General features: G+C 41.0%; 1 protein-coding gene across 1 annotated transcript; it reads left to right on the forward strand.

The window, feature by feature from the left end:
• Positions 1 to 256: 256 nt before the first annotated feature.
• LOC121790128 lies at positions 257 to 3,561 on the forward strand (the record flags this gene model as incomplete). Its single annotated transcript, XM_042188409.1, has 7 exons — positions 257 to 341; positions 1,336 to 1,381; positions 1,845 to 1,971; positions 2,046 to 2,122; positions 2,803 to 2,876; positions 2,976 to 3,000; positions 3,433 to 3,561. Coding segments are annotated over 7 exons (481 nt in total), but the record flags the coding sequence as incomplete, so codon positions are not given.
• Between the last annotated feature and the right edge of the window lie 11,270 nt (positions 3,562 to 14,831).

Here is a 14,831-nt window from a genome sequence, read left to right on the forward strand (position 1 = left end):
CATTTTCTTTGTGCATAGTAGACATAGTTTAACTTACCGATAATGACAGTTAGGTTGCATTAAATTAAAATTGCTATAAAATATCAAAGGTAAATTGATAATTTTGGGCCGAGCTCTTAAATTATAGGCAATTTGCCCTATATATAAAGCTATATGTAAGTGCAAGAAAAATTTTACAATAAGGGCATCATGGAAGGTGGGTGCTCCGCGTCCTCGCCCTCTGAATTGAGCAATGCTTCGGCTACCTCCGGTGGAGGCGGCGGCGATGGTGGCGCTTCCAAGTTCCTTGCCAACCTCCCTCTCGCGGCAACTTCTCCTCGACCGTTCTCTCCTCTTGCTTGGCAAGTTTTTCATCCCCTAAGCCCTCGGATTATTCCTTTTCTTATAATTGTTTCTGTTTTATCATATAATAACTCAATCGCATATATGTTGCTACTTCAATGTGAATTCTTTTTTTCCTTATACAATGTTAGCTAAAATTGATAGCTTTTGTTAAGATAATTTTTCTAGGGTTCTTTTCTTTCCCAATTCGATCAAGGCAATTTTTCGGCTGTGATTTATCCCCATTTTTTCACGAATTATAGTACATGGATGAAGATCTAGTAAATATGCTGTTTGCAACATTCTCGATTTAGTCGGAATTCACCAGGAGTGAAATGAAAGGAATTGATGCGGAACATGTTTCATTTCTGGGATAATATTAGAAAGATGAAGTCACTTAATCATAACTAGACCTTTGCCCTGGTGCCATAATTTAGAGTTCCTGCATTGCTTCTTAATTGGCCTGAACTCTTCATTTCTTCCTTCATGTGAAAAGTTCTTCCTGATTGATACAACATATTCGAAGATTAATGCTTAGAATTCTCACGTGGTGAAAGGAACATGCGGCTAAGTAAATGGTTAGATTTTATTTGGTGTGAAAATGTGGTCTTGAGGTTAGTTAGTGCATGATTTGGGGTGATGACCGAAATGTAGTGCTGAAAGTAAAAGGTTATTTCTAGGTTCTGTGTGTGGCTTCACTGTAACTTCTTTTTCTAGGATGCCAATGCATATTTGGAGGTTTTGTAAAGGTTGTTTTATAGGTTTCTTGAGTAATCATAGAAATGCGATGGAGAATATTTATATGCAAATCGCAATTCAAAGTATTCTCTGAGATAACCATGGATCAATTAAAACTAATGAATAACTGGATCTCACATTTGTGATCTGCTGGATGTAATAACAGCACAAATGTTGTCTATCTTCTTAATGTCACTTTTATCTCCTCAGAAGATGTTGGTATATTTTTCAGTTTTCATCTGTGTTCGTGGTTTTACATGCTTACAATACATGCAGGGAGGGGCACGTGTTTACATTTGTCATCGTGATACATCACCACCAGGTACTTTTATGCAGTTCTCTCTATTAGCCTTTAAACTTTAAACAAGAAAAAAGTCCTATGTGATTATGATTGGTTATTACCTTGATATGCACATTAAAAGCAACAGTGATCTTTCCTTTAACACCTTCTTCTTCTTCTTCTTCTTCTTCTTGTTTTTTTGTTTGTATGTTTCAGTGTCACTAATCTTCAGCCTTATTCTTCTTCAGACAATTTTTTAGTATTCTTTTCTATGATATTCATGCTATTAATATCTTACCAGCTCATTGAGTGTATGAACTGATGGAAAGTGAAGAAGAACACAGACATCAGATTAAGCTCCATTTCGTTTTCCTTTTCTAACATTAAATAGGAAGCTTGCATAACTTGGTTCTTGTTTTTCAGTTTTATCTGTTTTCTCTTCTTTCGTAATCTATTTTGCTTATTGTCACTATAATCATGCTTATCTCTTCTGTTTTTTAACCAGATAACCAGGTTATAAGAACAAACCAGACGAATATACTGATCAGATCTCTTATGCTTATGAAACAAAAGGGTGATTCGGGTTCAAGAGATGGGAAAGGAGCTGGTTCAAGCCAGGGCTCAAGGAAAAGGTAATGGGTCCACAGTTAAATTGATATTTTCTTAATTATTTGGCTTCATACTCCATCTAACTGCAACTTTCCAGGGCTGCTGAGAAATCTTTGGATGGTAAAGCTGCTGGAAAAAAAGCAATGTCTAGCACTCAGCATGGTTCTTCTCAAGGTGAGTGTATCTTAAGTTGTTTTACAATATCATTGAACAAATGAAGAACTATACGAACTGTAATTTCACATACTACGGTTGGAAAGACTATCTACAAGCTGTATGTTTGTGGCAATGTGGCATGATGTTGTCTTCTTGTATGTATTTCATCAAATGAAGTTAACGTTGTAACTGTATAAGAGTTGTGTTGGCCTCATTTGCAGTAAAGTCACTTTACTCATTGACAACCTCTAGTCATGATTTTTCTGAAAATTTTGTGAGAAACTAAGGGAATATAGGAATGGTTAAATTAAAGAGAAATCACTTTGAATTTCCTATTAGCTGGATCATTTATCTCTCAAGTTGTTCTTGAGAACAGAACGAAGATATTAGTGTCTAATGGTTAGTGTTTCTGATGCTGTCTTGTCAGGAAACGAAACCCTGTATTGTTCTGTTATCGAACATTTTAGGAGTCCTCCTTTTGACTTATTTCTTGGAAGTATCATCTCTGAAGTCTCTGTGTTTGTGCAGTAACTACATAATGAGAGTAAAAAAGCAATATAGTTCTCTTTCTGGATGTGCCTTAATATGTTTTCTGTGCATATGCACTAGTAAATAAGAAACTACTGTGACTTTTTCTTATTACATACTGTATCATTTTTTCTCGATGAAACTGATTATATTTTTGGAGGATCATACAGAACTGCAGAGCTTGACAGTAGATAAGCTCCGTGCTCTGCTTAGAGATAAAGGCCTTTCAGCGACAGGGAGAAAGGCAAGTTTTCTGATGTCAATGAACTTCCTTTCTAGGATAACCATTACACTATCTTCAATTTGATTCATGGATTTATGCTTTACACTATCTTAATTGCAGGACGAGTTGATTGCTCGCTTAAGAGGTGCGAATGGCTAGGCTCTAGCATTGTTAAGTTGAGAGATTAATTACTTTTCAACTCTGTAGAAATATTTTGAACTGCATCAATATCATTGTGTTTTTGAAACGGATATTAAGTCTTATCTTCTGGACTGCAATGTGTACTGTTGTGGCTTGATTCTAAGAAACTTGTCTCCCTCAGATGGGGCTTTGGATTATAAGTAGACTTCTCCAAACTTCAAAATCGTCCGTCTGTCTCTTTAATTTTTGTCATGAATGGTAGCCGAGTGGATTTGGATCCTCCGCTCTGCACTTCTCTATACCACTGGGTGATGAGAACAATCTCGAACATAGGTCCTCAAGTGAAACATGGTTTTCGTGTTTGTGTTTTTTGTTCGTGTTTTGCCTCCGCTTGGTGCTTTATAGCTGGCTCATGTTTTCTTTTTGTTTTTTTCAGGTCAAAGAGCTGACAATCCTTCAAATATTTGGTCATATTTGTTATAATTATATACTATTACCCCAAATAAATGCTTTCTTAATGTAAATGTTCTATTTCGAAAACGCGATTATTGAATCAAGAAAATATGTTTAATGCAGAGATTCAAAGCCGGAGTTATTGGTGTTCCTTTAGAAAATTTTAACACAATTGCCGAATATACATTTTTTGTTCAAATACTGCACTTAATATTTTAAAACAATAAAACCTTATACTTATATACTAGTAGTGTAAGAGCATTGATTTATTTATTGATTATTACTATTTGCATAACAACTGGTCACACTAGTCGGGAATAATACTTGTTTGACAATATATTGTCCTAGGGACTAAGTTTTCGATTTGGTCCATTGGGCATGTCGACAATTGCTTCATTTAATAGTTTTCGGTACATTAGCTTACGATAAATATGTCGACTAAATTTTTGAAGAGAAAACATGTCGATTATTGCTCACCACAATAGTGACGAATTTAGTTTTGGTCTAGTCAACCGACAAACATGTGACCACATCTTCTTAATGTTGACCGTGAACAAATAAAGAAATATTAGAGTATGAATGTAGGGGTACTTATTTTTCAATCTTTTCGACAGGGAATATTTTGTGAAGGTCAAATATATAAATAAGTTAAGAAGTAGTATTTGTGTTTCTTTTAGTTGAGAGGAGCGTTTTAACCCCACACAACTTCTGATATATCAAACGAAAAATTATACTACTATTATTTTATATCTTATCTGCCATATTACCAAAATCGTGCTCGAATACAACTTCAACAAATAATAATCTATATTATATAGTATATAATTTTAAACTCAATTTACCAAACACGTGGCGACACCCTATGGACAAAAGCCATTCCTCTCAAATCGACCGTGGTCACATTTGAACAACTTCATTATAATGCCGATAAAATAATACTATTTATTAATAGTGATTTCAATTTTATATGCTTATCGTTGATTAAGTCAGAAATCGGTTTAGTCTGGTCCACTTTAATGAATTTACTTGCCATATCATCTACCATTTAACATCACCATTTAGCTAGACAGCAAAATGAGGCGGTTTAGATGGAGTAATTGACAAAAAGGCCAGCACGACACTACTCCATATCCTTCCGTTTTCAAAAAACAAGAACTTTAGAAGCGGCATAAATTTTAGTGCAAAATTAATGAATTAAGAAAGAAATAAAAAATATTATACGTACTACAGTAGAAAATGATGTCAGCTTCACATGAGAAATTTTGTTTTTCTAAAAATAAAAATAGACAAATTTTATAGAATAGACTAAAATGAAAAAATTGAACTCTTATTTAAAACGACTAAGGGAGTAGTATAAGTATTTTTTAAAAATATTTTTAAAACGCAATATTTTGTAGGTGGATGAACATAGTTTAAGAATATATACATGCACATTATTTCATGGTAATTTATCCAGAAGAGGACAACTGAATCCAATATTTTCTTTTGTACCGTATATTCGTATGGAAGATTCATAACTTGCTACTCCCTTCGTCATATAAATATAAAATTTGAGAACGGTATGAGTTTTAATGCTAATCTAAAAAAGTAGAGAAAGATAAAAAGAAAAAGTGATTATAGTATTATTAGTAAAGCATCATATCTACTTTTCTTATGGTGAGATAAAAAAAAAACCTAGTTTTATAGGACGAAGAAAATAGTATTAAATTGATGCATATTTCAAAGAAGTCATAAATGATTGTACAAATAGTATATATTGATTCTATCCTCTTATGCTCACATAATCATAGTGGTATTGTTAATAATTAGGGTTTGAATTGTTGTTAGCATATAAATACATGATTTGTTTGGAAGAACATAATACTACTAATCAATTAAGCGGCCAAAGCATGCCTTGTTTTTGTTATGATTACTGAAGAACGTGCTTAAATATCTATCACATTTATAATATCAAATATATAAAAAAAAAACCATGAGCCACTTCAAAATAAAAGTTAATTATACATTATCTACGTTGACATTGAACTGGGCACTAACTAACTATAAGCTTCTAGAGTCGTCCATCTTCTCTCTCCTCTTCCAGTCAACCAACACCACATGTTTGTGAATCAATCATATAATGATTTCGCGATGGATAAAATGTTATCTGAAGTGTATAAAATCCACAAAGATACCACTTTCTTATTCCTTCAAAGTCTCTTCTTGCAATTTTTTTTTAATACTAACACCGTTTGACGCCAAATCATATTTTATTTCTTTTGTTAAAATTTAATTTAGCTTTTGGCAAAAAACGTTAATGGTTTTATTTTTATTTACCCCTAAAAATATGCCTATAACCAATATCAAGGGGGATTAGTAGTGAAAGTCAAGAGTTGTAGATGATAAATAGCTTTCAAAGAAAAGATTGTAAAGTTGGAGAAGATTTAATCGGTGAATGCAAATGAAAAATCCAAACCTATCAAAAATAGTAGGCCAAAATTATGGCCACGTAAAAGTTTTGAGGCCAACAAACACTATACGCCATTGTCCTAAAAGATAAACTCAAGGAGTATATCAAACACAATATAACAATAAAATTCACACTTCATTATATATTTGAATTGACTTATGATACAGGACCCCCGTCAGCTAGGCTCAAGGAGCGCGGAGCGTCGCAAGATGCGGAGTTGGACGCCGACACCAACATGCCGGCGGAGCAGCGCGAGCCGGAAACAACGCGAAGGGATCGAGCGGAGAGAAGACAGACGAGAAGGCCTTCGCGCTATGGCGACTTTGTCGCACGTTAAGTGCATGATCCATGGGCTTTTTTATTTATTTTATTTATTTTATTTGCAAGCATTTTATTTTAGGTAATTAGTTAAGATAGGTAATTATTTATAAGTCAATCTATATTTTAGGTAATTAGGTCTTTTTTTGGTAAATCCTTTCCCGGATCGAAGTTGGATCCTTAGCTTATAAATAGGCGTCTATATCATTCTTTTTTTCTCAAGAAATAAAATACATTTTTTACGCAATTTATCGTTGTTTTCCTCGTGCACGAAAGCACGAACCCTCGACTCGACGCCGGATTGATCGACGGGCAAAGTCCCCCGCGACGTTCGACGCGATTTCATATCGTTCCGGAACTTTATTCATAACAAGTGGTGCTTTCATCCTGAACTCACGGTAGTATGTCGGAACACACCGAACCGATGACTATCCGCGGTCTGGAGCCGCTGCCTCAACCCCCGACGCCGTTGGACGCGGGATCTCTCGCGATGGAACACATGCTCGCATCACTAGCTCGCATGGAGGCAGAGTTGAAGGAGTTGAAACTAGCGAACCGGCGTGACCACGGCCCCGTCGCGGCAAGCGCACCCCAGCGACCGGATCCAGAGCCTCCCTCTGGCAGATTCGCGCAGCCTCCCCACGCACCTGTGACCAGCCCGTATCGGACAGGGCCTTCGCGGTCCATGATGGGCAACTCAGCCGCCGGTGGTTTTCTGGGGTTTCCTTCGAACCCTACCCAAGTTCTTGGAGTTCAGCCGCCATTGAACGTGGCTCATCCAGGAGTCCAGCCAAACACTAGCCTTAATCTTGGGCAACAAGCGACATCCCCGGGGGGTACCCAGGGTGGCAGCCGCAGCCTACTCCGACCCCGGGATTGACCTCTTGGACGGGTCCGACCCATACGTCGTGGGACCTTCCGAGGCCGAGTCCGGAGGAGCCTTTACATCGTCAGCCGACGAGTTGGGATAATCCTGCGTTGCGACAAACTTATGGTCAGCAACCCGAGTTCTCGAAGCAATTCAAGATGCAACAACCACGATTTGATGGCTCGGATGCGGCGAATTGGATTTCACGGGTACAGTACTATTTCGGGCATTTATTGATGCCCGAGGATCAGCGATTACACTATGTTGTGATGTTATTCGACCCACCAGCTTCGGAATGGGTTTTCAACTATCGCGAGAATAACCCGATGGCTCGGTGGCCGGATTTTTTGGAAGACGTGCGCCGACGGTTTGACCCGCAGTACTTTCAGAACTTCATTGGCCTGATTGCCAAGTTATGCCAATCGGGATCCTTGGCGGAATATCACACGGCTTTCGAGACAATGCTTAACCGGGTTCGGGGGGTACCAGAATATATCCTGCTGCCAATTTACGTCGAGGGTCTTCAACAACCAGTTAAGAATCAGGTTAAACACCAGAACCCATCAACAGTGGCGGCAGCAATGGCGTTAGCAACCGAGTACGACAGCTGCTTGGAGCGCCCCCCGCCAGTATCGGGGGGACAACGTCGTAATTGGCAGAACCGTGACCCGCGACCGCAGGCACATCCCCAGCAGCAATTAGCAGTACCGGCGCCTCCTGCTCAGCAGAACCGACCCCCCCTGTCCAGGGGATCGGAGTATGGCAAGTTACCGGTGGTGCGTTTGACGGCAGCTGAACGGGCCGAACGTTCGAAGCTCGGTCTCTGTTGGTACTGCCCTGAAAAGTGGGCCGCAGGCCACTCCTGCAGGGGCCGTTTTTTGGTATACATGGGGGCGGATATGGAGTCAGACGAGGAGTCTGAGGGCCTACAGGAGAAGCAAGATGAGCCGCCGGTAATATCAGCGGATTTGTCCCACATCTATGCCTTGGATGGGCGGCAACGGGAAGACGACATTGAATTACGGGGGCAGATTGGCGACAGTCCCGTAAGGATCCTGGTGGACACGGGGAGCTCCCACAATTTTTTGCACCCCCAGATAGCGGAGAAACTAGCCCTTCCCCTCCGGCAAATCCGACCCTTCCGGGTGTACGTAGGGAACGGTGAGTCCTTGCTGTGTTCCTTCGCCAGCATCCAGACCAGGGTAGTAATTCAGAAGCATGTCTTCTTGGTCGATCTCCACATCCTCCCCGTGCATGGCCCTGATGTGATTTTGGGTAGGATTTGGCTCAAACAAATGCGCAGAGTCACAAGCGACTATATCGATGGCACATTAGAGTTCACCAGGAATGGGAGGAGGGTATGCCTTAAGCTCGTTCCGCCTTCAGCTGAAGAAGTTTCCTTGAAGACACTCTCAACCCTACTAACATTGCAGGGTGGGGCTGAGATGTATGAGTTGATACAAGCACCGACGACGGAACATCAGTCGGGCGAGGCTGACAATAGCCATTCCTTTCCACGGGATCTGCCGGATGAGATTCGGAGCGTGCTAGAAGCACACAGCGAGGTTTTTGGTCTGCCGACGAGCATGCCCCCCAGACGGCGCTTTGACCACAAAATCCACCTCTTACCGAACACCAAACCGGTTAATGTGAGGCCGTACCGTTACCCGTACTTCCAGAAAAATGAAATAGAGAAGCAGGTGAGGGAGATGTTAGAATCTGGATTGATTCGCCCGAGCCAAAGCCCTTTCTCTTCCCGGTTCTGTTAATCAGGAAGAAGGATGGGTCCTTTAGGTTCTGCATTGATTATAGAGCACTGAATGCCGCGACCGTCCCCGATCAGTTTCCCATACCAACAACGGATGAGTTGTTCGATGAATTGGGGGCAGCGAGGTTTTTTACAAAGTTAGACTTACGATCAGGCTACCACCAGATCCGCATGAGCGACGAGGATATTTTCAAAACCGCATTTCGTACACATGACGGACATTTTGAGTTCTTAGTGATGCCATTCGGGTTGACTAACGCACCCTCGACATTTCAGGCGGCGATGAATGAAGTCTTCAGACCACTCTTGCGTAAATCGGTGATAGTATTTTTTGACGATATACTCATTTATAGCCCTCGCTGCTGGCACATGCCCGTCACGTTCATGAGGTTCTATCTATTCTCAAGACTCACCAATTTTTTGTGAAGATGTCAAAGTGCACTTTCGCGTGTACCACGGTGGAATACTTAGGGCACCTTCTTACGGCGGGAACTCTGAAAGCCGACCCGTCAAAGATCGAAGCAATGGTGGCATGGCCTGTCCCAACCACAGTGAAGCAATTACGGGGGTTCCTCGGCCTGACGGGTTACTACCGTCGTTTCATTGAGCATTATGCTTCCATCGCTGGACCGTTGACAGAACTATTAAAGAAGGACGGTTTTGCGTGGTCCCCAGCGGCGGCCGACAGTTTCGCAGCACTGAAACAGGCTATGACGTCTGCCCCGGTCCTGCGACTTCCAAATTTTGAGCGGACTTTTTATTTAGAGACGGACGCATCGGATTTCGGAATCGGAGCTGTTTTGCTCCAAGACGGACATCCTTTGGCATTTTTCAGTAAGAAGATGGGCCCGAGACGGCGTGTCTCGTCAACCTACCACAAGGAATTATATGCCATTGTTGAAGCGGTACAGAAATGGCGACAATATCTGTTGGGACGGGAATTCGTCATTCGCAGCGATCAGAAGAGCCTGAAAGAGTTGCTGCAGCAGATAATTCAGACTCCGGATCAACAATTTTACGCCCGGAAATTGATGGGTTACAAATTCCGCATTGAGTATAAAACAGGGGCATCCAATAAAGTAGCGGATGCATTGTCTAGACGGGAGGTCGACGTTTCTAATAGTGATACCATGACCCCCGTAGATGACGGAGCTGCGGCGGCAGTAGGGGTGAACCACGAACCCACGATCTCGACGGAGGAAATGGGGCAGGCTTTGATGGCACTGGCGCATCCGATTCCGGACATTTGGGCACTTCTGCGACAAGAGACACAAAACACGCCGGATTTGATCGAGTTACAGGCGGCTTTGAAACACGGAAAAGCGGACCGAGCAATTTCCTTAGTAGACGGATTACTGTACTACAACCGTCGTGTTTATGTGAGCCGTGATTCCGAGGCCAAAACGACATTATTGCACGAACATCACTCATCCCCATCAGCTGGTCATCCGGGTGTGGACAGGACGTTTAGGCGCCTTGCATCCGCGTTCTATTGGAAAGGAATGCGTAAAGATGTTAAAAAGTTTGTCAGATCCTGTTACGATTGCCAGACTACAAAATATTCTACTCAAAAACCTGCGGGCCTACTACAGCCACTCCCTATCCCCTTACAAGTGTGGGAGGATGTGTCAATGGACTTCATTACGGGGCTCCCACCGTCTCGAGGGTACACAGGCGTAATGGTGGTGGTAGATCGCCTTTCGAAGTACGCTCACTTCGCCTTGCTCCCAGTTCGCTACAACGCCTTGAAGATCGCGAACTTGTTCATCGAAACGGTGGTCAAACACCATGGGTTTCCTAAAACCTTGGTGTCGGATCGCGATCCTGTTTTTCTAAATGAGGTTTGGAAGGACATGTTGCGTTTAAGCGGCACTAAACTTCATTTCTCCACAGCATATCACCCTCAAACGGACGGGCAGACGGAGGTTAGGAATAGGGGATTGGAGCAGTATCTCCGGGCGTTCACCGCTGATAGCCCGACTAAGTGGGCAATTTTTTGCCATGGGCCGAGCTCGCCTTGAACTGTTTCCATCACGAGGGACTTGGCAGGTCGCCATTTGAGGCTTTGTACGGGCGCGAGCCCCCTCCATTAATCGTGGCACAGCCATCAGCGACGGCACCACCGGATGTCGTGGCACAGATCCAGCAGCGACGCAAGACGCTTGCAGTGCTTCGGCAGAATTTGGAACGGGGGCAGCAGCGTATGCGCAAGGCGGCTAATTTGCATCGTCGCGACGTGGAGTTTAGCGTCGGGGATAAAGTGCTACTCAAACTACAGCAATACAGACAGCATTCGGTGGCAAGGCCATTATCATCGAAGTTAGCTCGCCGCTTCTATGGTCCTTTCGAGGTGCTGGAACGAATTGGCCAGGTGGCCTACCGCTTGAACCTGCCCGAGGGAAGCCGTATCCACAATGTGTTCCATGTGGGGTTACTAAAACCGTTTTTGGAGAGTAACAGTGGGGTTTATTCAGAACTACCACCGTTTTTTGCGAAAGGTAAGCCAGTTGCGCGACCGGTGCGGGCTACAGATAGGAGGACGGTTTGGCGAGAGGGGGCAGCTGTCGAGGAGGTTCAGCTAGAGTGGTCGGATGATTCGGGAGATAACCCGACATGGGAGCCTGCTGAGTTGGTGCAACGAAAGTTTCCTTCTCTCCTTGAGGACAAGGAGCGTTCTAAGGGGGGGGGAGTTGATACAGGGACCCCGTCAGCTAGGCTCAAGGAGCGCGGAGCGTCGCAAGATGCGGAGTTGGACGCCGACACCAACATGCCGGCGGAGCAGCGCGAGCCGGAAACAACGCGAAGGGATCGAGCGGAGAGAAGACAGACGAGAAGGCCTTCGCGCTATGGCGACTTTGTCGCACGTTAAGTGCATGATCCATGGGCTTTTTTATTTATTTTATTTATTTTATTTGCAAGCATTTATTTTTTAGGTAATTAGTTAAGATAGGTAATTATTTATAAGTCAATCTATATTTTAGGTAATTAGGTCTTTTTTTTGGTAAATCCTTTCCCCGATCGAAGTTGGATCCTTAGCTTATAAAATAGGCGTCTATATCATTCTTTTTTTTCTCAGAAATAAATACATTTTTTACGCAATTTATCGTTGTTTTCCTCGTGCACGAAAGCACGAACCCTCGAACTCGACGCCGGATTGATCGACGGGCAAAGTCCCCCGCGACGTTCGACGCGATTTCATATCGTTCCGGAACTTTATTCATAACAACTTAGCATTTATGTTTTAAATATGCGAAGATGTCGACAAAGTATAGCCCTCTTTTATGGGACTCTATGATATAAATAAACATATATGCTATCGAAATTCTCACAAAAGAAACTCAAATTGCAGCAGGACCAAACTATTTATCGAAACGGCGCCGAATAAAAATAAAATATGTGCAAAAGTACAAAACAAAGGTTTCTATTTAAATGATTGGTTATAACTCTGTGATGTTGAAATATGCTTCTTCTTTTTTTGTTTATCATTTTGTTTATTTAACTTAGTAAAGTTATGAACGTGCTTCAAACTAACTCATCCATCACTCCGTCCATCCTTAAATATCAGTCGCAATGTATGAAGACTTCTGATTTTGGATTTAGTCCTAGAATCAGAAAAAAAGATATCTTTATATAGATTTCCTTTTTTCTTTCATTATTGAGATAATTATAGTAGTAGTAGTAGTTATCACAATACATATTTGCTTTAACATACATAATAGTTTTATGTTAATTTGTTGGTCGGAGCGGTGGGACATGCTTGAGATTTAAGTGTGTCCATTACTTGAGTTCATTAAATTAAATTGTATGCTAAATTATTCTCACGAGGCTTATACTAGAGAATTTATGACGTTTTTAATATCCACAACTTTAATTCACAAAGAAGAAAATTTACACGTTTTCAATAGTGATTTGGCAGCTCAAAATAATAAATGACGAATAACACAATCTAAGTAGTACTATATCTTACTTTTACCAAAGTAAAATGCCTACATTTATGTCAATTGAAACATGACATAAATTGGCGACACGATTTTTTATAGTCTTGGATTGATTAAATAAGAGTATAAATATATATTCAGAGTTCACATCATCTACCTAAGGACGTAACGTAAGGTGTGAGAATAGATTTAGAGTAACTATATTTTAAAATTTATTTTGTAATATTACACTTTAGTTTGGCAAAAGTGGGACATTGTTTGATTGGAGGGTTGACGGAAACTTTTGTCCCACTAAAATCGTAACAGTAGATAAATACTCCTCCGTCCATAATAGGAGTCATTCTTATCGTGTGTACGAGTTTTAAGAAATGTAAATAATAATGAGTTGAAAAAGTTAATGGAATATGAGATCCACATTTTATATTGGTTTATTAATAAAATGTGAGTGAAGTGGGTTAGTGATGAAATGTGATACCTACTTACTATTTATGGTAAAAATAAAGTGACTTTTATAGTGGGACGGATCAAAATGACAAAGTGCGATTCTTATTGAGGACGGAGGGAGTAGTAGCAAGTACATCATTCAACGCTCTGGTTAGAAGAAACGTGTACATATAGGTCATCCACAACGCTGTCACTATACCGTCCCTTAATCGTCCCTTAAATTACTATTCGCGGGCTCCACTGTACTTTTTTACTCCATCCCTTAACTAAGGGACGAAACCTGCAACCCTCCGCCCTAACCGTCCCTTAAATTACTATTCCTCAATTTCATTTTATTTTTATTTCCAACCAAATTCAATTAAAAAAACACACTTCATTAAAAATAAAATAAAATTACAACATAAAAAAATACTAACTTAAAATTCAAAAAATAAAAAAAGACATAATTAAAATCCTAAAAAAATAAAAATGACATAGTTTAAAATACAATTTTATAGAAAATAAAAAAAACTACTCCGCCGTCGAATCATCCCCGGAGGAGGCGGTTGAGGTGCACCGAAGCCTTGAGGAGGCGGAATGCTAAGTTGTGCCGCCATAAACGTTAGCGTGACGACGCCCACTCGCGGAACGGCGAGTGGGCGTCACGCATGGCCTGGGAGAGCGCCACGTCGCCTCGGCGCGTGGCGAGCCGTCTCGCGTTCCGTCGCGGCGGAACGGGACGTGTGACGAGCTGGGGACGAGACGGGGCACCGCAACGCGTCACGCCGCCGTCTCATCCCAACGTGACGGAACACGGGCCACCTACGTGACGCATTACGGGTGGCCTAACAGTTTCCTAAAGTTAATCTTTTCAAAATAACACAAAACTCCACGTAGATACATACGAGGAAAACTTTTGAGTGTATTTTAATTTCTTACACTTAAATTAATTGAAACTTTCATTTATATTTTACGTTAGGTCTTTTTGGTGTTATCAAATTTGATACTCCCTCCCTCCTTGAATAGGAGTCTCGTTTAATCATTTTAGTCCGTCCACGAATTGGAGTACCGATTCACTTTTACCATAAAAGGATAATAGAGTTCCACTTTCCACTAACTCATTTAACTCATATTTCATTTAAAATTAATATATACAAGTGGGACTCCTACTCCATTAACTTTTTTCCACCCACTTTTCTTAACATTTCTTAAAACTCATGCCGCCAAGAAATGAGACTCCTAATGGCAGATAGGGGAGTATATTCGAATTGTTTTGGCCTCATCTTATTATTAGCTATCTAGATGTCTTTATACAAACCAATTTTTTAGTGTATCATGAACCTAGCTATGTGTCTGCAACACATCTATTTCCTCGATTATGTTCTCATTATTTTTATATTTAATGTATGTAGATATTGAGCAAACAAAAATAAATTTAATGAAATTGGAGGGCAAGTGAGATGAGAGATCACATGAAGTTCGGATTGGTAACTACTCCCTCCGTTACCGAGACAAAGCTCTAAGATTTTAATGAATTATTTGTTGGTTCGACAATTCGATATTAGGAATTAGTTTTACATATAAAGAGGTGCACAATACCTAGTGCATATCATGCTTC

The sequence above is a fragment of the Salvia splendens genome, unplaced genomic scaffold, assembly GCF_004379255.2.
Source record: "Salvia splendens isolate huo1 unplaced genomic scaffold, SspV2 ctg417, whole genome shotgun sequence".
NCBI classification, from domain to species: domain Eukaryota; kingdom Viridiplantae; phylum Streptophyta; class Magnoliopsida; order Lamiales; family Lamiaceae; genus Salvia; species Salvia splendens.